Raw genomic sequence first — 22,117 nt, 5'->3', positions numbered from 1 at the left:
GGCGAGATCTGAATTTCCAGGCGACAGACCTCAGCAATGTTTCTTGCAATTTTCTACCTGATCGTTTCCGTTTGACTCGTTGGCATGCACATGGATTCGTACGAGATGGCTGCAAGCTCTAGGCAGGGTTATCCTCTCTTTCATTCTCTCTCTCTCCCCTTGTTACGTCTCGAAGAGTGCGCAGAGACGTCTCTATCGACTATTTACACCGCAGCCCGCGACGAGCAGATCAGAAAAGTAGAGAGATTTTGCCGCCAAACAACAAACCACCCAACAAGTCAGTGATCTGACCGGGTGCGCGAGGGTCGTCTAGTACAATCTCTTGGGCGGGCTCATGCTAGCCTTGATGGTCAAGCTCCCAACGTTTTGCCAGCCCTTCTTCAACAAACTGACCAGGTAGTTGATGGCCAACATGATGTTGCTGATGAGTTCGTCCTCGGTCATGCCAACGTTGCCGACGGCGACGCCCATGCACAGGACCTTCTTCAGCTGGAACTTGATGGTCGACTTGACCTCGACGATCTTGGCCTGGAGGTCTTCGGCGTGCGAGATGGGGGTGGGGAATTTGCCGGCCTTGGACAGACCGGGACCCAAGAGACGAGGAATCTGCTTGATCAGCGAGTCCGAGGCCAGGAAGGCGTCGTATTTGCGCGCCAGCTTCTTGATCAACTTCTTGTTCTTGTTGAGCTTCTTCAGGTCATCGGACGACATGGCGTCAACGCCCAAGTGTTTCGCTCGGTCAATGTCGTGTTGGTCGCCCAAGACGCTGTACGGTGGCTGCTCGTCAGTCATCATTCTCTACAACATGTTCGGTATTATCCATCTCTTTTCCGTCTATTTTATGTTCTGTTTAGCGCAATGAGGTCTCGGACATACCAGATTGTCATGTTTGGTCTGGGGATGGTGGGCAACTTGATGGTCCCCGAGAAACGCTTGTCACGCTGGGGATCATAGTTCTTGAGCCCGATCTGGAGTTCGACGGTCTCGAGGAAGTTTCGCTTCTTCTCGTTCAGGGAGTAGTCGAGAAGTTGTTGCACGTTCACGCGCACTCCGGCTATAGAGGGGCGAAATTCCGTCAGCGAACCTTCAATTCAATTCGTGGTGGCTTCTATTTTCCACTCAAGGAGTTGGCTCAGAGAAGAGGGCCTGATGGCTTACCGACTGTAATTTTCGACATACTGAGGACAGTCTTCCAGAAGAATTGGTTAAATTCTTATGGTGAGGCACTGCGCAAGAAACGGGTTGAGGAATAAGGACCAAATAGTCGGAGAATAGCGAGGCCAAGGGTCGAAAATCAATTGTGAGCGATGCCAAGACTTAATACAGGCTAGTCCATATTAGTATTAGGCAGCAAGGTCAGCCGTTTCTCTAAAGATACTCGGCTGATTGGCACTGGTCGGAATGGGCCTCTCGAGCCCTCATTTCTTAACACTTCTCGTTGCTTCAATTGCTTGACAAGACGAACTCTATTTTTGCTATCGTGTTATTGGCTTTCGATTCCCGGCATGCCGTCCTTCGCTGAACTAGCACTAGAATATTACGGTAATACCTTTGTTGCAAAAATGCTCGTGATTCGGTGTCAGTGAGTCATTCTAGCGCAGCTGAACACACCAGGGATCCTCTCAGACCTACATATCAACAGAAGCCCTTGGCCAAAGCTGTGTTACGGTGCCTCATTCCGCATAAGACAAATCTTCAGCAAAATCTCTCTCTCTGTGTGTGTGTGTGTGTGTCCTCATGTCTTTTTTTTCTATCCATACTCTGCCCAGTCCCGCCCTAGACCATAACACTCTTCTTGAGTATTCATCGCGACTCAAGGCCCTTAGGCTTAGAAGTCTCAAGGAGGATGCGAAGAGCTTCATATCGAGATACGAGAGTGAGGTCGCTGAACCCGAAGAATTCTGGCTGGACAGACTTAGGGACGACCGTGCGACCCACCTTATCCTGGTTCGCCATAATGCACTGGCTCAGGAATCGACTTTGCTAGGGCACCAGTGGGTTGGATTTGTGGTCATCATCGCGCCAAACCGCAAGAAAGTCGACGAGGCAGGTCGGTCATCATCCGCCGAGTGGCATATGGCGGCACTTTATGTCGAGCCCGAGGTGCGCGATCAGGGGTTGGGAAAGCGCCTCGTTCGGGCGACCATCGATTATATCAGGACCAACTCTTCAAGCGAACATGACGAGTCTCCATGCTGCCTCACAAGCGTGGTGCATGGCAATGACAACGCCTTGGATCTTTATCAAAGACTCGGATTCCGGATCATCCACCCAAACGAAGAGGTGGAGAAAGAGGGAAGGAAATATCTTGCGACGACATTGAGGATGGAAGTCTACTTGTAGAAAGAGAAACGAACACTTTGGTTTTTCCACCGTGACAACATGCACAGTCAATCGGTTTGTTTCACTTACGTGCCGTGTTCTGGGATGGTGTGATGGCAAAACCGAGTCCGTTTCCTGGTGCAACCAACACGAGAGGGCTGTTCTGTCAATTTTGTCCTCTGCCTAATGCATATATGGCATTTTTCTTCGCCTCGTGAAGGCCAGGCTTTCTTCCGGTTCATGAAGCGTATGAGAAAATTCTAATCTTGATATGAATTTTCATAGAGGCCTGACAATGGTAACCTCAAGGTTACAAACAGCGCCGCGGCTATGTAGCACCAACAGTTTTTGTCTGCAGGAGGGCGAAAGGGCTTGGCAGCTATCGGCTACGAGTCCAACTTCGCCAGTCCAACTATCCACCGGGCGTCCTGCGTCCTGCGTCCTGAGAACTTGTCCACTTTCAGACTTACTTCACCCATTGTCCATCTTTAATCCTGACAATCACGTCCACCTAGCATCTTTGACACTCTTTTACCTGTCATTAAGCCAGGAATAGAGTCACTTGGCCTTTTTGGTAAGCCCAAGAATTCCAGCTGCCTGCTCCGAAAATCCATCGTCTCCAGGTCCTCAAGGACAAAGTGGCCACACATGTGCTCTTGAGTCGCGCGACGGTGACAGGGCGACCCTGCGATTTCCTATATAACCCAGCACGTCTCTGACCCTTTGAACCCATTCTGTACTTCACTATAGCACATTCTTTCACGTTCGGCTACGCATCTCGGGGTTGACCCTAGCTGACCCTGTTTACCAGACCGCCTTACCCACAATTGCCTTGTCACGAACTTCCTCAGCTGAATCGCAAACATGGGTCTCGCATTCTCAAAACTGTTTGACCGACTATGGGGAAAGAAAGAGATGAGAATTTTGATGGTTGGTCTTGATGCTGCCGGCAAGACTACCATTCTGTACAAGCTCAAGCTTGGTGAAATTGTGTATGTGATATCAGCTGCTGTCTCCGGAGCCCGGTGAAGCTTTTCAAAAATCCCACACTAACGCCGCGCAGCACCACCATTCCCACCATCGGTACGATAACAGATTATGTCGTTAGACTAGCTCTAGATTGACCGTCTCTGCCAGGATTCAACGTTGAAACCGTCGAATACAAGAACATCCAATTCACAGTTTGGGACGTTGGTGGGCAAGATAAAATTCGACCTCTGTGGAGGCATTACTTCCAGAACACCCAGGGCATCATCTTCGTGGTCGACTCCAACGATCGAGATCGTATCGTTGAGGCACGTGAGGAACTGCAACGCATGCTCAACGAGGATGAGCTGCGTGACGCCTTGCTCTTGGTCTTCGCCAACAAGCAGGATCTACCCGTGAGTTCAGCTGCACAATGTTACACATTACTGGCTCTGACTCTCCTCTAGAACGCCATGAATGCTGCCGAAATCACCGACAAGCTTGGTCTGCATAGTCTCCGACAACGCGCCTGGGTAAGAAGGAAGGGAAAGTCTTTCTAGCGTGCAAGCCGCTAATGTGTGATACAGTATATTCAATCCACCTGCGCTACCTCTGGTGATGGTCTCTACGAGGGACTTGAATGGTTGAGCAACTCGCTCCGCAAAGCCGGTCACTCTTGAACAACCCTCCCTCGGACAAGTGCGATTGCTGGTCTCAACAGTGGACCAGTCGCGTCGACCGCGAGATTGCTGCCAAACAATCTGCTGTCAAAATGGTCTTTGCAAGATCTGCAGTCATTCATAGTCAGCTCCAGAATTCAAGATTACGGTGACTGCAGCCAGCTTGTCATGGTGATAGGATGAACAAGGTGAAAGTGAAAGGCTTCCATCAAACCCGCATATTCATGATCTGCTTGTTTCTGGTCTGTCACGATCTTCATATGGTTCCCGGGGAGTTGAGTCTCATAGGTAGTTCCGAGTTTTTGTGCGTGTTGCTGGCATCCCTTGGCTTCGGGCGGCAGGATCCGGTACCTGTAACTTGAACTCTGCAGAACAACGAAGGCAAGGTTGTAAGCAATGAATAGATTTGGTTCTCAGAAATCGTCGACGGGGCAAAACAATTGTGTTGCCTGGAAATGAAGTCGTGTGGTGTAGAGGGTAGTTATATTTGTCGTGATGTGCCTTGCGGTGCGTGGTGGAGCAGCGCCGTAAGGACGCCGAAAGTTGCCTCTTCCTCGCAAGTGTTAAATCGACTCCGCCGCGTTCGTATGACGAGTTGCCAATTGCTAACCACCAACCACGCCCGCGAAAGTACCATCATAACGCCCAGGCAGACGGCCATTGTTGATATATGTGCTTTTACCAAGGCATACCTTGATTCCCATCCAGAAGTTTTCCCCTGTCACTGACACTCGACTCGAAAGCGGTCTGAAGGTACACGAGCCTCATCATCCTCAACCTGTCGCTGCCCGACCTGCCCTTCTGAACGAACTACAACTTCGCCGTTAGAAGGAGTGACGAGAGGAACAGAAAACCAACGTCCAAGAGACCGGCAGCAAGATGCCTGCTCCCCCACCACCTCCGCCGCCGCCACCACCACCTCCTCCAAGCATGGGAGGACCTCCACCTCCGCCGCCTCTACCTGGAGGCTCCCTGCCTTCGGCTCCGCCTAAATCAGTCGCAAAAGGACGAGTATGTTGCACAAATCCTTGTTTCTTTGAGGCAGTTGAGGGCCATGGGGTGGTGGACGGGAGAACGCAAACAATCTACCATATGGCTGCTGACTTGCTGCGCAGGACGCGTTGTTATCAGACATCACGAAAGGAACAAGGTTGAAGAAGGCTGTCACGAATGACCGTTCGGCACCTCAAATAGGCAAGACTTCTGGAGGCGGAGGAGGCCCTATAGCAGGAGCGCCACCGGTCCCTGGAGGAATCAAAGCACCCAGCGGCCTCGCCCCCCCAGTCCCAAGCGGTGGGAACCGAGCCCGGAGTCACAGTGATGCAGGAGGCGATTCCAGCCTCGACGGGCCACCGCAGTTGGCGGGGATACTCGCTGGAGGAATTCCAAAGTTAAGGAAGACACGAGGAGGAATCGATACTGGAGCCGCTGTGGACGGTGCTCATTCAGATTCAGAAACATCTACACCACCCGCTCCCCGACCTCCTCTGTCTGCAGCGCCTCGTCCACCAACAATAGCCGCTCCTCCAGTCCCAAGCTTCAGACCTCCTCTACCGCAGTCAACCGACTCCGCTCCGGCAGTTCCAAGTCCACTAGCCCATCTCAAGAAACCTCCTCCAAAGCCATTGTCCAAGCCTTCGTCTGTGGCCAATCTCATAGCCGGAAAGCCACCACCTCCTCCGCCAGCGGCACGGAAAATCAGTGTTGCTGCTGCTGCTGCTCCTCCTCCTCCCGCTCCTCCACCACCTCCACCTTCGTCTATGGGTCCTGTCCCTCTCGCACCACCTCCACCGCCGCCCTCGATAAGTCCAGCTCCCCCAGCGCCTCCACCGCCTCCGCCAGCAGCAAGCCCCGCCCCTCCAGCACCCCCTCCACCACCTCCGTCAATAAGTCCAGCTCCTCCCGCTCCCCCGCCGCCTCCTCCAAGCTCAGCACCTACATTAGCACCGCCTCCTCCACCATTGCCCCCTTCTACCTCTCCAAGACCGCCATCTAGGTCAACTCCCCCTCCACCTCCAGGCCCACCTCCACCACCCAGTCAACCACCAACAACAAATGGTGCAGGATCATCTCTAGCACAAAGGGCAGCAGCAGCCGCATTCGGTAGACAATCATCTTACTCGATCCACGAAGCACCGCCCTCACCATCGTCGCCCGTATCCCCGCCTGCTTCTCGACGGGTATCGCAGATGCCATCGCGCTCAACGCTGGATGCAAGTTCTTATACTCTGACCAATGGGAGTTTATTTGGTGTCTCGAGCGGCTCAGGTCCGATTAGAGTTGATGACAGCCGGTGGAAGTTTCAGGACGAAAGCCAATTCCCTCCGCCACGCCCATTTACGGGTGTGCCAAAAAGATACCGTGCAGGAAGGGGGAGTAGTGTTCCGCTTGATCTTGCGAGTTTAGAATGAGATTGTCGGTCATGGAGGTGGCGATATGGACTCTTCTTCCACAAAAGGATAATCGGAGGGACAGATGCTTTGCACAATATGAGATCTCGATGTCTCGGACAAAGCAGCGACCATGAATAGAGAGTCTCGGCAAGTTGCGAATTGGTTATCCTCTGTCGAGTTTCCCGTTTCCATTACAACCCGCTACTAGTAGCGCGCCCTCCAGCACAGTGGAGTACAAGTGGGTCGATGGATCTGGTATCCGGACGTCTTGTCATGTCGTGGGAGTCTTCTGGAAATTCAGTGAGGTACATGGTCTTCTTGGGTATGAAATGGCGGAAAGGGTGAGTATACAAGTTGAAAGATGAAAAGGGGTCAAGTATGGGCGAGCCAGGGGACGCGGTGCAGAGTCAGCAGACGTCAATCGAAAGAGAGAAGCCCAAGTAAAGAGCGTCAAGGCGTCGTCCTCGGATCCAAATTGAAGATTGAAAAAGTTTTGAAAGCGACAATGGAAATTACTATTGGGGCTGAAGTTGTTAGCTGTACAATTTGTTCAACAGCCTTGGCCGGCCTATATCAGTGTGCAGCCTGGTCTTCCTCTTCACTGTCTGTTCGCTTTCCCTTTTGACCGGACCTCAGATTGACCCGTCAACAATTCAGAATCTTTTCACTTTTCCCTCTATTATCTCTTTTTCAGGATCATGTGCCCGACTGGACTTCACTTCCTAGGTTCAGAGATTTTCTTGCTCCCCATCCCAACCCTTCTATAAAACTCTGGCTCATCACCCTCCCTTTCCCAATCTTTCTTCTCCCATCCACAGCCTTTCCTTGACCGTCCGCTTGAAAGATCTGTTCTTCCTTCGTCTCCTCGATTACATTCGATCCGTTACCCTGTACGTCTACAATCCCTAGCCCTCTTTCACCAGTGTTCGATAGTAGACAACATAAGCTGACCGACAAAAATAGGCACTTTAACTTCGAACAACCACCATTATGCCTATGACTTGGGATGCGGATGCGGATGCCCGGGTGTGTATAATATCCCAATCACATCTATGCTGTCTTCTTGCCTCCAACAATATCCACACCTGATGCCCATATCAGCTCACTCTCCTCAAGTCGAATCTCAAGAAAGAGAAGCCCCGCGAAGAACGGGATAAACGAACTCTGATCTCTCACACAGCTCTTCGCCGCGGTACTCGCCACATCTGATGTCAAGATCAACTATGCTGCCGTTGCGGCAAAAATGGGAACTGGTAAGTGTTACTTCCGTCATGCCGAACATGCCTTTTCGTTCTCGTGGCAACGAATATGAGACCACCCCATGCTATTCGTTCCCTACCCGGTCGTACAGTGCCTGGACCATGTCCAGCCACAATCTATTCACCTCGCGTTCTGATTTACTCGAGACCAACAAACACATCTCACTAACCACATTCGAACCTTTTCGATACAGAATGTAGTGCTAAAGCCGTCACACACCGTGTCACCATCCTCAAAAACAAAGCCAAATTGCTCGAGGCCGGCGATGGCGCGACCGCTGTGTCCTCCCCAACAAGCAACGGAGCAAGCAACGGAAAGACAGCTGCTGGGTCCAAACCCCCACGCAAACGCGCGCCCAACACGGCGAAGACCACCACCAAGTCGGAGGAAATGGCTGACGACTCGGAGGACGACGCAAAGAAGCCAGCCGCGAAGAAGGCCAAGAAGACTGCCGTCACCAATGGTACGAAGAATGCTAGTGCGGCCGCGAAGAAGAAAGCTCCTGCAGCGGTCAAAGCCCCTTCCGTCAAGAAGGAGGACGACGACGAGGACGACAGGAGCGGAGACGTAGACGGCAGCCAGCGGGAGGAAGGGGAGGGAGATTCGTCCTGATCTCCTCTCCTCTCTCCTCGCGTTAATTGTGGCTCTCTTCAATACCACCACCATCCTACCGAACACCTCCAACACCACACAAACGAGGCGAGGCGTGTCAAGCGATGAAAGGGGGGAAAATGAAACAGGGCCGGGAACAATCGGTAGCGCACAAGGCTGTGCTCGATGAATAGGGGACGGCGACGAGAGCGGAACTTTGGGCCAGTGAGTCGTCTTGTGCTGTGCTATGCTGTGCCGAGATGAGCTGGCCCAGCCTGGCGAGCCTAACCTGGACTGTACTTTACTGTGCTTTACCACGCTATGCCGCCCTGCACTGTGCTGCGTCGTCAATGTGACTTGCCATGCCCAAATATCAACTACCTATGCGGGACGTGCGGGTGGACAGGATGAGAAGGGTGGTTGGAATTCTTATCCGACTCGTGGGGACCGGCAAACGCTGCTGTTGTGGTTGTAGCCGCATACTACGTCTCAGTCCAGGATATCAGGAGTAGCTATGTACCATGCACACCACATGGAAAGAGAATGATCCGAACTAGCCGAGCTTGGAAAAAGGCGAAAAGAGAGAAAAAGGAATACAAAGGCCATTGATTCCATCTACCTAATTCCCCCCTCGCCCTGTTCATTACGTGCAGCAAGCTGAAATAAACACAGTCCGCCTCCGGTAAAGGTGTAACGGCCACCTTCTAAGCTGCACCGTCTCGCTCAAGTCAGTAGCAAAAAACGGAGAGAAAAGGAAAGAAAAAAAGGCGGAGAACAGCCCGTAAAACATGCACTCCTTGTAAGTCAGGTATGGAGTCATCACTGTACATGCCACCCGAAAAGAGTAGATGAGAACGCAGTCCGCCCACAACCTTGCAAAGCACCCTGACGAGGTATATTTATTGTGCCCCTTGGCAACTGCAGATCGTTCCTAGAGCCTTGTCGCAGCTCTATCCATGGCATGAACACGTCTTTATAGACCTGCCAGCACCGGGTCTCTTTACTCTAGGGAGCCACAACCCGTTTATTAGTCACAACCTGAAGATGCCTTCGTCCTCAGCGCCAGCGCCATGTCCTTCGGCAGTCGGATTCTCGCCCTCCTCCGTCCACGATTTGACAGGTTCGGGAACGCAAAGACCACGTTGCTCAACCCCATGGTAGCCAAAAAGAGCTAACCAGAAACGTTCCATATAGTGGCCTTCCTCCGGATTGATGTCTGCCAGAGAGTGAAAATAGTTGTACGCTCGCTCATAGACTGCTCTTGGACGCCGCTGAATGGTCTGTCTGGTCACTGCGAACAAAGCTCCCTGCGTCCATTTGATCTCAGCAGGCACCGCGGTCCATCGGGGATCTTTGTTATCCGCAGTGCCATTGCAGATGTAATTCCAAAATTGCTCTGGTGAGTATTGGCTGCGTCGAAGTCCTTTACCGCGTCTCTCAATCCAGCCCGGCAGGTATCTGACACCGTCCCAGTCAACGAAGGAGTTGATTTTGCCTAGTGGAAGCACACCTCCTTGGGGTTGGTATTGAGCGTTGACACCTCGACTGCCAAGAATATCAGGCATATCTGCTAATTGTTTGGCCATCCCAACAATCTCGTCTAGATCAAGGTCGGTGTGTGCCGGTGTGCCGTCATTCATGTCGTGGATGTTGCCTTGAAGGAACAGCGTAACATCTGCAAGATTGTCGTAGTTGTGGACGATGTGGTGGAGATAGGTATGAGACTCTCGACCCCAGTTGGGCAAAGTCATGACTTCTCGGAAGATGGACAGATCCGGAGGAAGCTTGCCCTTGCTGTAGACAGTTGCGAGGTGGGAATACGTTGAGAGCCACGTCAAGGATTCATTGTAGTTGGCTATGACAAGATCCAGTGGGCGAGGATCTGGCGTTGGTGGTAAAGAAGGAGACGAGGCAACAGAGTGAGAGGGCGTAAGCTCTGGAGTGAGCATCGTCGGCGAAGAGGAGGCCATCAGCGACTCGAAGGAGTTGCAGTGAGGGGAGTAGAAGTGAGATACTTCGCTGGTACGGGGACTTTCGGGGCAGGGTATATATTCTCTGCACGGTCGTTTGGCTGAGCCGACTTTGACCGGAAAGAACAGTGAAGGATATCCCAATAGAGTGTGAAAGAATGAAGGAGTGATGAATTGGAGTTCCGTGTCAGGGGCAAGGGAAGGCCCAACTTCCTTCAACAGCAATAATGCAATCCAATGAGTACCTGGTGGAGATGCTGACCACTATACAAAGGATACGTGATGTACCTTGAGTGAGAATCGACGGACATATAAGATGACGTAGAGCAAAGCCTCAGGAGACCAGGGCGTTGGATTCTAGGATTTGGCAGTAACTTCAGCCCCCTCCAGGACCGCAGGACTCGTGGGAGTGATGAAGGCCACATGCCAATCTTGGACCCAATCTGATTGTCTGGGGTTCGACTAAACAGACAAGTTAGCAATTCCCCCGCCGTCACTAACGAGTAGATAGGCTGATATTCATCCGAGGGACTTGTCGCTTATGCCTCCAGTTCTGGCGTGCGCGCTGCATACGGGCAGCCACCGGGACACGCCATCATTTGCGGGCATTGAGATGCTCAGGCCTCGAGGGACCCACAGTGATATCTGAGCATCGAGAATCTCGCCACGATCAGAGGTATTGTCGCTGGGCCGAAATGGCGGGCTGTTGCGCCAGTCCGCCGACCATGAACCGGGGAAGTCCAGAGCTGAAGTTTGTTTTAGGCCGGAAGATGGCTGGGATGGAGCTGCAGAAAGGGGCTTGGGTGCGCGAGGACAGAAGTCGCCACAAATACGGACTCGGTAAATCGGGCAGCAGCAGTTGGTAGAGAAAGTCGCTCTCAAGGTCTGGCATGTGGCGTTGCGCAGGCTGTCTGAATCGGGACTTTAGGCGCCTTGGGACCATCTTGAGGTCCAAAAAGAGGGACTTCTTGGGTCTGAGGTGATACAGCTTTCCGGCGGCCATGCAAATGCAAATACTCCGTACTCCGCATTTTCTGGGGTCGGCAAAAGCTGTGTCAGATGATGATGGTCTGGACCCATTCAAGTGCCCTTTCGCGCCTCCAGCGAACTTGTGCAACGTTCTTGTGTATCAAACTGTGTGCTGCTTGGAGCGACGAAAACCAACCGTCCCTTTTGGGCAGATGGAACTGATTTTCAGCTCTTGTTTCGCCAAGCACGTCTCGGTCGTGATTCCTTGGGCTCTGCTTGTCTGGTAGCCGGCACTTGGCAGCTGACGAGCGAACAAGCCACACAGCCGGAGCCGAGCGTCGAAGCCGACGATGTTCAATGCTGGGACCCATCCACAAGACCTTGTGGAGGGAGCCAGAGACGTGGTTCTACAGATTCACACTGAGACCCCCCCATACCTCGGGCAGTTGGATGAATGTAGCATCTTAGTGCGCGTTGCATGATCGGTATATGCGATGGTATATGCAGTGCTGGGGTTCAGGCATCACCATGGGCTGACTACTTCAGCAGCATTTTCAAATCGTCCATCAACCCCTTTCCAATTGCCTCGCCTTCACCATTCAAAGCTAGTTGCGCCAATCGCAACTTTCGCTGCTGCAACTCAATAATGTTCTCCTCGATGGCATTCCTGACGCCGTATCTCTTTACACGCTTCGTCTGTCTCATTCGATGCACTCGGCTCAGCACCTGCTCCTCTGTCGAAGGGCTCCATTGAGGCTCCAGCAGACAAGCTAAGTTTGCGACAGTGATGTCAAGCCCCAAGCCGGCAGCTGAGACAGTGGCCAACAGCACTTTGATTGATGCGTTCTGACCGGAACGCATTAAGTGTGGAATCCCTCTCACGGTTGGACATGGTGCCGTCGACCCGCACAAAGCGCCGTCCGCAATCCTCAAAGGAGCGGGAAACCGTGTCCAAAGTCGTGTGCCAGAATGAGAAAATGACCGCATTGCCGTCGTTCTTGGAGATATCTGATAGGAGGCCGAGACTTGCGACGAGGACACTGGTGCGTGATCCGAGTCGACCGGAGACGCCAGAGATGGTGAATTACATCCACTTGCATCGGGTGTGCTCAGGGAACGGTTCAATGGCCATTGATAGGGACACTTACGGCTCGAGCGCCAGCTGGGGCTCAGTTCTTGGCGGTCGTCAACCCCATCCGTCAAGATATTGGATATGTTGGCCCTCTCGCACAGGTCCATATCTTGGTTAATAGTGGCTAACAGATTGTCACTAAGAAGGAAGCTCATCTGGTCGAAGTCAACCGCGGCGCTAGGCTGGAGTGGAGATCCTGCCGTATTCGTAGACGGCAAATGCATACTGGAACGACTGGCACGCATAAGCTCTCCGCTATGGCTGCAAAGTCCTCGAAGATCGTCGATCCACAATATGTGTGCAAATATTGGCGCCGTCAGATCGAAAGCATCGTCTCGAATACGCAACCGAATCTTCTCATATCGCGTTCGCTCGTCTTCGCTGAACTCTACGTGATGTACCTGATCGTCTCGAGCTGGTAAACCAAGCAATTTCTTTGACCGTCGAATAGCAACAGCCTTGATGGGCTTCCTTAGTTTTTCGACCGCTTTGGGATCTGATCTCGTCCTCCAGGGTTTGATGATATGCTCATTAAATATTGGGGGTCGTCGAATGGTGCAACTTGCAGAAACTCTAGTAAGGCGGACAGATCCGTGAGACAATTTTGAATTGGAGTTCCCGATACGGCCCACCTTGCTCTCGCCCGAATGGCGCATGCTGCTTTCGTACGCAAAGCTGCAGTATTCCGAATCAAATGTGCTTCGTCAAGGACAACCTGTGTCCATGTCCGTGAAAAGATGGGCGTTGGGGGAAACGCAGCATCTGATCTTAAAGTTTTGCGATATTCAGAAGCTACAACGTCGTAGGTCGTCAAAACAACCTGCACACTCGAGAGGACTTCCCCAATGTTGTGTTGCCCACTGCCACGGTAGATACGCCAGCGGACGGTGCCTAGTTCAAGGTGTTCGATCATCTGGTCATGCCATGATTAAAGGAGAGATGCTGGCATAATGACAAGCGACAATGGTTGGTCCACAAAATGGGAGGTCCACAAAGATCGCGAGCCACTCCTTGCTGGCCGTTGTGGTCACGATCAGATGCTAGTAGCGAGATAACCTGCAGCGTCTTTCCAAGACCCATCTAATCTGCGATGAGACCTCCATAGAAGTCTTTGGGTCTCAGCGACTGACAGGAGCCGGTGATGGTGTCGGTAAATTCCTGACCGAGGACGGTCGATTCGCTCCACACATGATGAGGTGACCTGCCAATTCGAGACGCTTTCTCGCTCCGAAGCATGAAGTACAAGGCTTGTTTCTGATGTGTTAGAAGTTGAGTCCGTAACTTCGCTGGTGACTCAGCCTCTGGCATATTTCCATTCGGCAGAAGCTGGTCAAATACGTCGGCAGGAGCAACAAATCTCTCGGTTTCAGAAGCGTCTGTGAAGGAGACCGTCATGACCACCCTGTCATCTTGAGCCAAAAGGTGTGGGTTCCAGTAAGGGACATTGCTATGGCAAATGACGGGGTCTTGAAGACATATTCTGAGTTTCTCGAAGAACTTGCCGAAGGATTCAGTAAGCCCTGCTTGATCAAAGACGTTGACAAGGAGTTCAAGGTTTCTATATTGTCCCATTGAACCTCTGGCATGCTGCACGGGCAGATTATTAGCTCGACAAAAAAATTCAAGCTGCACATCGCGGCCTTCTTCAAGACAATTGATCAGTGCCGTACGCCTGTGGCATGTTATATGTCCAATCTTTTTCCCCAGGATACCAACTGTCGAGTCCGAAGCGGCACGGATGCTGCCGGACTGTACTTCGACGGAGAAGCACCTAAGGGGGGAATCCGCAGTCTGTTGGGGAAGATTTTCACTTCGGAGATGAACTTTTGAGTTTCCCGTCAGCTTGCTTTAGTGTCGAGGGTTTGGAGGGAAATTCACCATGCCAAAGCATATGGCAGTTCTGTCATAATGATGTTGTAGGTGGGAGGCGACTCTGTGTATTCACTTTAGGGTGGACTGCGTTTTGAGGGACTGCGGTCTGGACAACGTTCCCAGATGCTGCAGCATAAGACATTCGATCCGAAGCAGGAATATAGTCCTGCTGCAAAGTAATATGGTTTGGCCATGTCTGCTGAGTCTCAGACTTGGGTGGGAGGGAGTCTTCGACGGCATAGAACGAAGAGAGACGGTCGTGATTAGTCCAGCGCCGGGGGAATATCCCACTCTGTGCGGATCAACGCACTCTCAACAACGGCATCCTCGTCAATGTTAAGTCTTCGTTTCTTGAACGCTCTCATGTTCATGGAGAAGCCTGAACAAGGTATCGATATCTGAGGTCTTTGTATTGCTCGATCTGAGACTTGCACGCAGCCAGCCATGAGGCTAGTGAGGCTGACAGCCACCTGGGGGCGGTCCGCCTGCAACACCGCCCCTCTTGCCCTTCTCTCGAGTGACACAACACCAGGCAGCTTCGAGGTCACCAGCAAGGGCGGCTTGAGTATTGCCACCAGCCCGATTGCCGCAGACAAGACCATCCGCCAGTCATGGGAGCCTCGACCTCTCTTAAACCTCCTCCCCCTGGCAAATGAACACAGGCACGGTTTTCGCCTGCGACGACAACAGCAATCATGGCGGCTGCCCAACTTTCCCCAAGAGCAATGATTGAGTCGGCTTTCTCCAGGTTCGAGAAATCGGTCAGCCGGCAAGATGCTGGCAGTTTCCGTTCGACGACCCTGGAAGACGTGTGGGAGGCGACTGTAGAAATCGAGAAGGAGCGACGCCGACGAACGCTCCCTGCGAAACATGAAGCGCGTTAAACCCTTTCTCAAATGTCTGGAGATTTATGCCAAGTCTATTGATGTCTTGTGCAATGGAACTCCTTTCCTGCCGTGGATCTGGATAAGTGTTTGTGATCACAGCTTCCAAGAGCGACTGACACCCAACAGGCCCCAGTCAAGCTGATGCTTTAAGTACGTTGCATGATTCTGAACTACCTATCTTGCTGAGAAGGCTGCAGCTCTCGAGCCAGTTCATATCGAGCTTTGACAAGTTGATGGATGCGTACGTCAAAATCGCCGATGCCTTACCGCGTTTCGACCGCTACAGCAAGTCAATTCCGCAAATGGATTTTCATAGTATCCTGGCACTGGTCTACGCCGATATTCTCGAGTTTCATCGAAGACCGTACAAGGGTTTCTTTTTTTCCTTTTTTTTTTTTTTAGGAGACGCGGTATGTTAATTTCTTCATGCTTTCTCAAACAAAGCTAAAATCGCTGGTAGCCTGGATTTTGTTGTTCGAAACTGGATGAAAGAGCTTTGAGCTACGGCTTGAAAATATCTTGAAAAATCCCGCGTACGACCGGGTCCTAGTGAGCAAGGAAGCGACCGCTTTCAACATTGTCAAAGCTACGTCTTATCGAAGGAAAGTCGAGGAGCAGATTGCGAAGGCCGAACAAGAGCGGGAGAGTTACAGGCCGTTCTTGCTTGGCTTTGTGTGGAAGACATCCATCAGGAGAACAACCTGTAGCGGCTGGGCGAGAAACACCTTGATGGCACTTGTGACTGGATCTTCAACATTCCCCAATACCAAGCTTGGCTCAAAAACGTGGATAGGAGTCCACTACTGTGGCTTACTGGGATCCCCGGCTCAGGTACGTACGAGTCAGATGTCGTGCTCTCCCATAAGCTTCTATCACAGACAAGCCACCCACAGCATCACGTTAACAGTTAAAACGGTTCACATGTTCGCGGCTTCATTAAAAGGCTGCCTTCAGCAGTCCTCGCTAATATGCCTCTTAGGGAAAAGTGTTTTCTGCGCTCATATTATTCAGACAATTCGAAAAATCGAGCAGATGACAACTTTGTTCTATTACTGTCTCCATTAGGGGGACATATCGGACAAACCCAGCATCTTCCTGCGAACGCTGGTTATGCAAATTACGAGAATCTACCCCGAAGTTGTCGCACTCATCTGGGATACCTACGTTCAGAATGCCCAACTTGCTTCGAACGACAATCTGCAAAAGCTGCTTCCAGATTTGATTTCTGGGGCTCCACTGGTCGGAATCGTTCTTAACGGCATCGACGAATACGAAGTCAAGGACTGTAAATTAATCCTCGACGTGCTGTTCAAACTTCAGAAGAAATCTCCTGTCGCCATACCCATTTCAAGCCGAGACGAAGGGTTGATTTCACCCAAAATGCGTAAAAAGCCCAGAATCTTGTTTAATGACGAACAGCACACTGTACAAAAGGACATGAGTATTTTTGTGGCAAGCAGACTCGATCAGGCCATCGAGGATTACGACTTGAACTTGTCCGACGAAATAAAGGCGGCAGTCGAGGTGAATTGTTAGAAAAATCCGGTCTGTGGCTGCGGTCCCATTTGTTGGTTTGTGCTAACGACTTTAGGTATGTTCCTTTGGGTTGATCTTGTCATGGATTGCCTCCAGTATGCAGTGTCTGAAGACGACTTTTTGAGGAAAATTAGGGAGCTCCCAGAGGGACTGCAAGCTGCGTAAGCGTGTCCACTGATGGTCTGAGGTCTCACATTCTCGTTTGACCAGATATGATAGGATTGTTGAGAAGATCATGGTCATAGAAGACCGCCTCACACGCGAAAGAATGTCCCGTCTCCTAGAGTGGCTGGCATATTCGCAAATCACCCTCTCGGGGGACGAGCTCCTTTCTGCTCTAGCTAAAGAGCCATCCAGTTTCGACGTCCGCCTATCTAGACCACCAAATGAGAAGCTTTTAGAGTTCTGTAATCCGCTCATTGATCTTTCAAGATCGGACTCTGTTGATTTCGTGCACTTCTCGGCCAAAGAGTAAGGACTGGCATCTCTGAAGGCGTTTAATCGCTTACCAAAGCAGATATTTTCTCGACCCTTCGAGCAAACACCACATCGATGCTATTGGGGCACACCTCGGAGTTTCAGCTGGCTGCTTGACCTATCTCAATACAACGAAAATATTCCTCCAACATGTTTCAAAGCATGTTCAAGCGATATCAGCGCTATCCAGGGTCTTGCGATGCCGAATCATGATCACTCATATGAACAGGTTGCTCTTCTTGAAGTTGCCAGAACATTTTCATAAGGACTAGCACCAGCAGATTGCGATACATCGAATGTAGAAGGTAAGCGATGTTCTCTTGAAACTAGCCAAGGCTCGATTATAGACATTGGGCGCCTGGAAGTGAAAAGATGATGACCTTCACCCCAACAGAGGCCCACGCAGAAGAGAGAGATATTGTTCGAGGGTCGTCCTTTGGCGTTTTCGTTGTTCAGCAAAAGCACGGGACGCTAAACGGCGCAAGAAATATGGACATTCTAAGCTGTAAAAGATTCTGCTAATTACAATCGTTATTGCTCGCAGAATATCGGGCCCGTCGACTGAGCCAAGATCCAACTTACCTAAGCGAAATCAACGAGCAGTATGAAGCCGACATCAAGCAGATTCTGTCCTCTGACGATCAAAATCTCCCCTTTGAGATTGACGAAGCGGATCTACTAGTATTCCGTGCCAGACACTCCACAGGCGCTTTCCGATGTCACCAAAGAGGGTGTAGCCAGAAGAACAACCTGGCTTTTTCAAACGACAGATGAAAGAGACATGCATGAGCTAAGTCATATGCCGCGACTTCAGTGTTCAAGATCCTCATTGTGCCTGACAAACCATCGGTTTTTCGGGGGAAAAGGAACTTGAAGTTCACGTGCACAAATGTCACCCCGAACTCTCGGATGAGCACTGGTTCCTGACATCCCCCAGATCAGGCGCCTCGAGGCCTCGCACGTTTCAACTCCAAAAGGTTTGGCAGATCCTTCGGACGGCACGGTCGGAGCGAGCGTTGCTCGGGTCGTGCGTGAACTTACCAAACTAGATCTGAACGCAATGCCTGGTGACCTCAAAAAAGCAGCGCGATAACTGGCACGCAGTCTTCAACCCCGAAAGGGAGCGCGAGCTAGATATCGACCTTGTAATAGAGGAGAGTTTTAGGGACGTTCCATGGAGTGTTGCATCTTCGGAAGACGAGGAATACTGGCCGTAGCCGTGAGCGGGGATGTCAAGTTCTCGCCACGGGTGCAACAGATTGGCGGATTCGACTATGGGACGTCTCCCTGGTGCAATCCGGAAAATTAGGTTCCCCAACGCCTTCAAAAGCCCTAGAAGGCCCCATAGGAGTCATTCGAGGGCTTAGTTTTGCCGACCATGGAAGACAGCTTCTCTCCGGTTCTGCAGACAGAAGGGTCAAAATTTGGAACCTTGACAAGGTTGAGATACACTAACCCACGAATTTCAAACTAGTGACATTGTGACAGACGTCGCATACTCTCCCAATGGCGCAGTTGCGGTTGCAGTTTCCCGAGATAAATGCATTTACGTGTGGGATATAGTGTCTGATCAGCGGGTGGGCTACTTCAACCATGACGATACAGTTTACAGTGTCCAGTTTTTCTCGCCTCCTGGGCTTTCTCTGGGACTCCTGAGCGCAAGCTTTGATGGCACAATCAGATTCTGGGCGTTCGAAGAATCGAATCCCACGGGTCTCATGTTTGCGAACATTGAGCGGCCATACAGTAAGTATCCGCCTTGCGGAAGAGAAGTCCAACAAACGTTGACCCTAAAAAGGATCGTGTTCTCAGCGCAACATACAACCGTCGGAATGGCCGGATCATTTCGAGCAGCGAGGACGGCAGTGTCTACTTCTGGGATGCATTGACTGGCAATCCCGAACTGGCTTTGGTTGGTCGTGAAGGCAGAGTGATGAAGGTAGTTGTAGTTGTTGGGCAACATAGTCTCCAGACAGACAACACCGCCAAAAGTCTGTTCACAACCATAGGCCGCGATGGAAAGCTCCGAGTCTGGCGTTCGTACTTTGGCGCAACCCAGCTGCGACGTCTACTGGGGGTTTTGGGAACGGGGGCCGCAGCTAAACTGGGAAAGAAGAAAAAGGGAACGCTCGATTGAAATGAAGCTTTGGAGCATTGAAAAGACAGTAGCGAAGACTCACCCAGAGACGGCGTACAAGAGATCTCTTCCGACAATGAAATGCCCCTGTTCTTCCAGTGTCCACCACTTCCCCGAAGACACGGTTCGGGCTCAAAACGCTGAACATCTTCCGGATCCAACATCCTTCCAACATCGAGCCTCGTCAAGACAAGGCTGAACGCAGCCGCTTCAAGCAGCCAAACCAGCCCACCAAAAGCCGCGCCAAGCCGCAGCCTCAACCAGTCCCCACTCTTTTTCTCCCTCCCTACAAAATTCCTGCGTGCCGTCCTTCTTCACTTCTTCTTTTTCCTTTCCCTCATCATCAGTAGAGGTGTTAACATTACCTTAACACCACCGGAGCTCCACCATCGTGTGGCTTGCTGAGGGTTATTCTTGATTCTTCAATGGATCTCCTTCCGTTCCCGGCTTCGCAGAGGAATTGCACCGTCCTTTTTCCCTTTCCACATTATGGCTGCGACTGCATCTTTCGATGGCGCGGAGCTGTGGAGGAGATGCTACAACAACCTTTTAGAAAAGGAAAAAAAAGAAAAGAATAAGATACGTTGATGGGATTCGAAATGATGGGAGGCCTGTGTCCTGCTCTCCGCCGTGCCTGCACCTTGAATGTGCAGTTTCCTGGAGGGATTGAAGAGCTGGCCTTCGTGATATGGGCGAAGTGAGTGGCGAAACTTGACGAAGAGGAGAGACAAAAGGGGGTCTAGTACATAATGGGAATTTTACATGGTCTTGCTGCAAAGACATGGAAACATTGCCTGGACATTGAGATCTTTTGTTTACTTGGCCAGTCAGGATCTGTCTGCGATTGCACCTCCGTAGCAAAATAGATCGAGAGCAAGAAGTTTTCTTTGAGGATTTCCTACATACACATAAGCAAGCCTGATCGTGCTGGCGCCTCGCTATGCCCTCTGGTTATTGTCCTTTTCCTCTCCTTCCACTCCCCAATTGGCCATTTCATTCATATAGATCCTGTTAGTATTGACATTGGTGTGTGAGTTGTATCATTTTTATTTCTTCATTCATTCATCTCAGGCTTCTTCATTCGGTGTCGAAAACATCATCCGATTTTTGCATTCAGAAATGTCCTCATCTCCTCTGTGTTTTTCTCTCTTTCTCTCTCAACTGCGCTCCAATCGGCCAGCGCGTCCCAACTGGATCCTCTCCCCAGTCCCCTTCTCGTCGCTCCTCAACGTCGCCCAGCTGATAGAGCCGTCCGCCTTGACCAAGTTCATCTCCAGCTTCGTGCCCATGATCTTGTACTGGCTCTTTGCCGGGTCGACCTGTGCGAAGAGCGGGATATTCCTCGTGAACCTCTTGCCATCCTGCGTGGGCAGGTCCAGGTCCACCGACAGGCCGTCGTGCTTGAAGTCGACCGTGGCCCTGTCCTTGTCGATCTTCTTGAGGTAGAAACTGACGATGACGCTGTTGGGCGTCTGGTAGAAGTCGTTGCGGACGTTCTCCAGGAGTTCCTCTTCGGTGTCGGCCGCCGCGCTTCCTCCGTCGACTGCGGCGGCGCCTCCTTCTTTCTTCTTCGGCTTGCCCACGTAGCAGTGCCGCCTTTTGGTCTTGCAGCCCTCAATCTTCATGAACTCGTCAAACTCGAGTACCCGTCGCTTGCAACATGTCCATCCCTTGCTCCCCTCGTGGAAGAGTGGAACGCCCGAATGATATACGCACTCCTCCTCGTCCCGCGGGACTTTTTCGTCCCTCAACTTCCCACAGCCTCGTCTCTTACATGTCGCATTGGGGGGGATCTCGGCGCCTGGGTCGTCGGATTCGTCTTCGGGAGGTTCCGGTTTCGGCGTCGCCGAGGGTGTGGGCTGTTGAGCGGCTGCGAGACTAGATGCTAAGGGTCGAGTAACGGGTACGGGGGCAGGTAGAGGAGCGGCGGCGACAATATTCGACGCTTTCAGAGCTTCGGCTTTGGGGGCTGGCGCGGGCGTGTCGTCTACAGCCGAGTGCTTGCCCTTTGTGCAGGGTGGGATGGAGAGGAACTCGTCGAAGGTGAGAACGCGGGGTTTGCAGCACATCCAGCCTGCTCTCCCAGATTTCATGTCAGCATAATAACTCAGTCAAGCCGTCGTTTACATTGGAAAATTGTCTTTTCCATTGCTAGCATGTGAAGAAACGAAGGGTTCACCATGGTCCAAAGGCAAAACGAACCTTTCTGTCCCTCGTGGAACTCTGGAGGCCCAGGATGATATATGCATTCCTCGTCCGGATCCGTGAAGACCTTCCCGCATCCTTTGTGGACGCACTTCTGGGCTTGCGCCATCCTCGCCGAGGAATACGCTGTCGATGGGGAGGTGGTGGCGTCGACAATTGCGGCAGAGATGGATGCTTGAAAGAGCGGTGGTGGCTTTGCTTGTCTGGCCAGGCAACTTACATTGACAGAAGTGAGATGAGTTCTAAATGATTACGATCGCTCCTCGCAATCCAGCAAGGAATGGCATTGACTGCTGGGGAAAGGGAGTCGGATCTGGGCCTTGGCACTTTCCAGAAGCATCTGACGCAACTGGTGAATTATTCGGAGCATTATGATAGAGCCTGGTGAGCGCCTGGAGACTCAGCCTTGCCAACTAAGCCAGCTACTTACTTGTCCTCTCACCATGCAACAAGCACAATCTCATGATTAAGGTGGGCAAATGTCAGAGATGAGTCTTGTAGCATTGGGAAGCAAACATGGAGCTTGCTCAACGAGTGGCTGACATCGTTCAGAGACCTCCACAATATGTACACTGACAGAATCCGTAGAAGCGTGCTTCTCCCCCAGTCCGCACGCCCTCCGTCTATCCAAGTCCCCTCGCTGATGCAATCGCAACCCCGTCCACCCATAATAAACAACCGCCGGCCACCATTGAACTCCACAAATGCTGGTCAAACATG

At 51.6% G+C, this 22,117-nt stretch overlaps 11 protein-coding genes across 11 annotated transcripts; 6 read left to right on the top strand and 5 right to left on the bottom strand.

Moving 5' to 3' along the window:
- Window positions 1–309: 309 nt before the first annotated feature.
- On the bottom strand, window positions 310–1,177 carry Z519_03969 (60S ribosomal protein L10a; the record flags this gene model as incomplete). The annotated part of the gene is made up of 3 exons (XM_016761716.1): window positions 310–766; window positions 877–1,054; window positions 1,159–1,177. 3 exons carry the CDS (start codon window positions 1,175–1,177, stop codon window positions 310–312), a joined length of 654 nt encoding a protein of 217 aa, XP_016622054.1.
- Window positions 1,178–1,737: 560 nt separating this feature from the next.
- Z519_03968 (uncharacterized protein) lies at window positions 1,738–2,343 on the top strand (the record flags this gene model as incomplete). The annotated part of the gene is made up of 1 exon (XM_016761715.1): window positions 1,738–2,343. One exon carries the CDS (start codon window positions 1,738–1,740, stop codon window positions 2,341–2,343), a length of 606 nt encoding a protein of 201 aa, XP_016622053.1.
- An 843-nt stretch (window positions 2,344–3,186) lies between these two features.
- On the top strand, window positions 3,187–3,968 carry Z519_03967 (ADP-ribosylation factor; the record flags this gene model as incomplete). Its single annotated transcript, XM_016761714.1, has 5 exons — window positions 3,187–3,314; window positions 3,386–3,405; window positions 3,460–3,704; window positions 3,756–3,821; window positions 3,876–3,968. 5 exons carry the CDS (start codon window positions 3,187–3,189, stop codon window positions 3,966–3,968), a joined length of 552 nt encoding a protein of 183 aa, XP_016622052.1.
- An 879-nt stretch (window positions 3,969–4,847) lies between these two features.
- On the top strand, window positions 4,848–6,379 carry Z519_03966 (uncharacterized protein; the record flags this gene model as incomplete). Its single annotated transcript, XM_016761713.1, has 2 exons — window positions 4,848–4,979; window positions 5,084–6,379. The coding sequence occupies 2 exons, from the start codon at window positions 4,848–4,850 to the stop codon at window positions 6,377–6,379; spliced, it is 1,428 nt and encodes a 475-aa protein (XP_016622051.1).
- A 972-nt stretch (window positions 6,380–7,351) lies between these two features.
- Z519_03965 (uncharacterized protein) lies at window positions 7,352–8,233 on the top strand (the record flags this gene model as incomplete). The annotated part of the gene is made up of 3 exons (XM_016761712.1): window positions 7,352–7,387; window positions 7,542–7,614; window positions 7,815–8,233. 3 exons carry the CDS (start codon window positions 7,352–7,354, stop codon window positions 8,231–8,233), a joined length of 528 nt encoding a protein of 175 aa, XP_016622050.1.
- Window positions 8,234–9,243: 1,010 nt separating this feature from the next.
- Window positions 9,244–10,161, bottom strand: Z519_03964 (uncharacterized protein; the record flags this gene model as incomplete). Its single annotated transcript, XM_016761711.1, has 1 exon — window positions 9,244–10,161. One exon carries the CDS (start codon window positions 10,159–10,161, stop codon window positions 9,244–9,246), a length of 918 nt encoding a protein of 305 aa, XP_016622049.1.
- A 1,527-nt stretch (window positions 10,162–11,688) lies between these two features.
- Z519_03963 (uncharacterized protein) lies at window positions 11,689–12,939 on the bottom strand (the record flags this gene model as incomplete). The annotated part of the gene is made up of 1 exon (XM_016761710.1): window positions 11,689–12,939. One exon carries the CDS (start codon window positions 12,937–12,939, stop codon window positions 11,689–11,691), a length of 1,251 nt encoding a protein of 416 aa, XP_016622048.1.
- A 424-nt stretch (window positions 12,940–13,363) lies between these two features.
- Window positions 13,364–13,855, bottom strand: Z519_03962 (uncharacterized protein; the record flags this gene model as incomplete). The annotated part of the gene is made up of 1 exon (XM_016761709.1): window positions 13,364–13,855. One exon carries the CDS (start codon window positions 13,853–13,855, stop codon window positions 13,364–13,366), a length of 492 nt encoding a protein of 163 aa, XP_016622047.1.
- Window positions 13,856–15,025: 1,170 nt separating this feature from the next.
- On the top strand, window positions 15,026–17,053 carry Z519_03961 (uncharacterized protein; the record flags this gene model as incomplete). Its single annotated transcript, XM_016761708.1, has 6 exons — window positions 15,026–15,127; window positions 15,240–15,452; window positions 15,535–15,873; window positions 16,108–16,573; window positions 16,634–16,739; window positions 16,789–17,053. The coding sequence occupies 6 exons, from the start codon at window positions 15,026–15,028 to the stop codon at window positions 17,051–17,053; spliced, it is 1,491 nt and encodes a 496-aa protein (XP_016622046.1).
- A 1,380-nt stretch (window positions 17,054–18,433) lies between these two features.
- Z519_03960 (uncharacterized protein) lies at window positions 18,434–18,978 on the top strand (the record flags this gene model as incomplete). The annotated part of the gene is made up of 3 exons (XM_016761707.1): window positions 18,434–18,471; window positions 18,530–18,801; window positions 18,854–18,978. The coding sequence occupies 3 exons, from the start codon at window positions 18,434–18,436 to the stop codon at window positions 18,976–18,978; spliced, it is 435 nt and encodes a 144-aa protein (XP_016622045.1).
- Window positions 18,979–20,349: 1,371 nt separating this feature from the next.
- On the bottom strand, window positions 20,350–21,506 carry Z519_03959 (uncharacterized protein; the record flags this gene model as incomplete). The annotated part of the gene is made up of 2 exons (XM_016761706.1): window positions 20,350–21,266; window positions 21,395–21,506. The coding sequence occupies 2 exons, from the start codon at window positions 21,504–21,506 to the stop codon at window positions 20,350–20,352; spliced, it is 1,029 nt and encodes a 342-aa protein (XP_016622044.1).
- Window positions 21,507–22,117: the final 611 nt, after the last annotated feature.

The sequence above is a fragment of the Cladophialophora bantiana genome, assembly GCF_000835475.1.
Source record: "Cladophialophora bantiana CBS 173.52 unplaced genomic scaffold supercont1.5, whole genome shotgun sequence".
NCBI lineage: Eukaryota > Fungi > Ascomycota > Eurotiomycetes > Chaetothyriales > Herpotrichiellaceae > Cladophialophora > Cladophialophora bantiana.
Note: the sequence above shows the minus strand (reverse complement) of the source record. Positions and strands in the feature narration are given on the sequence as shown.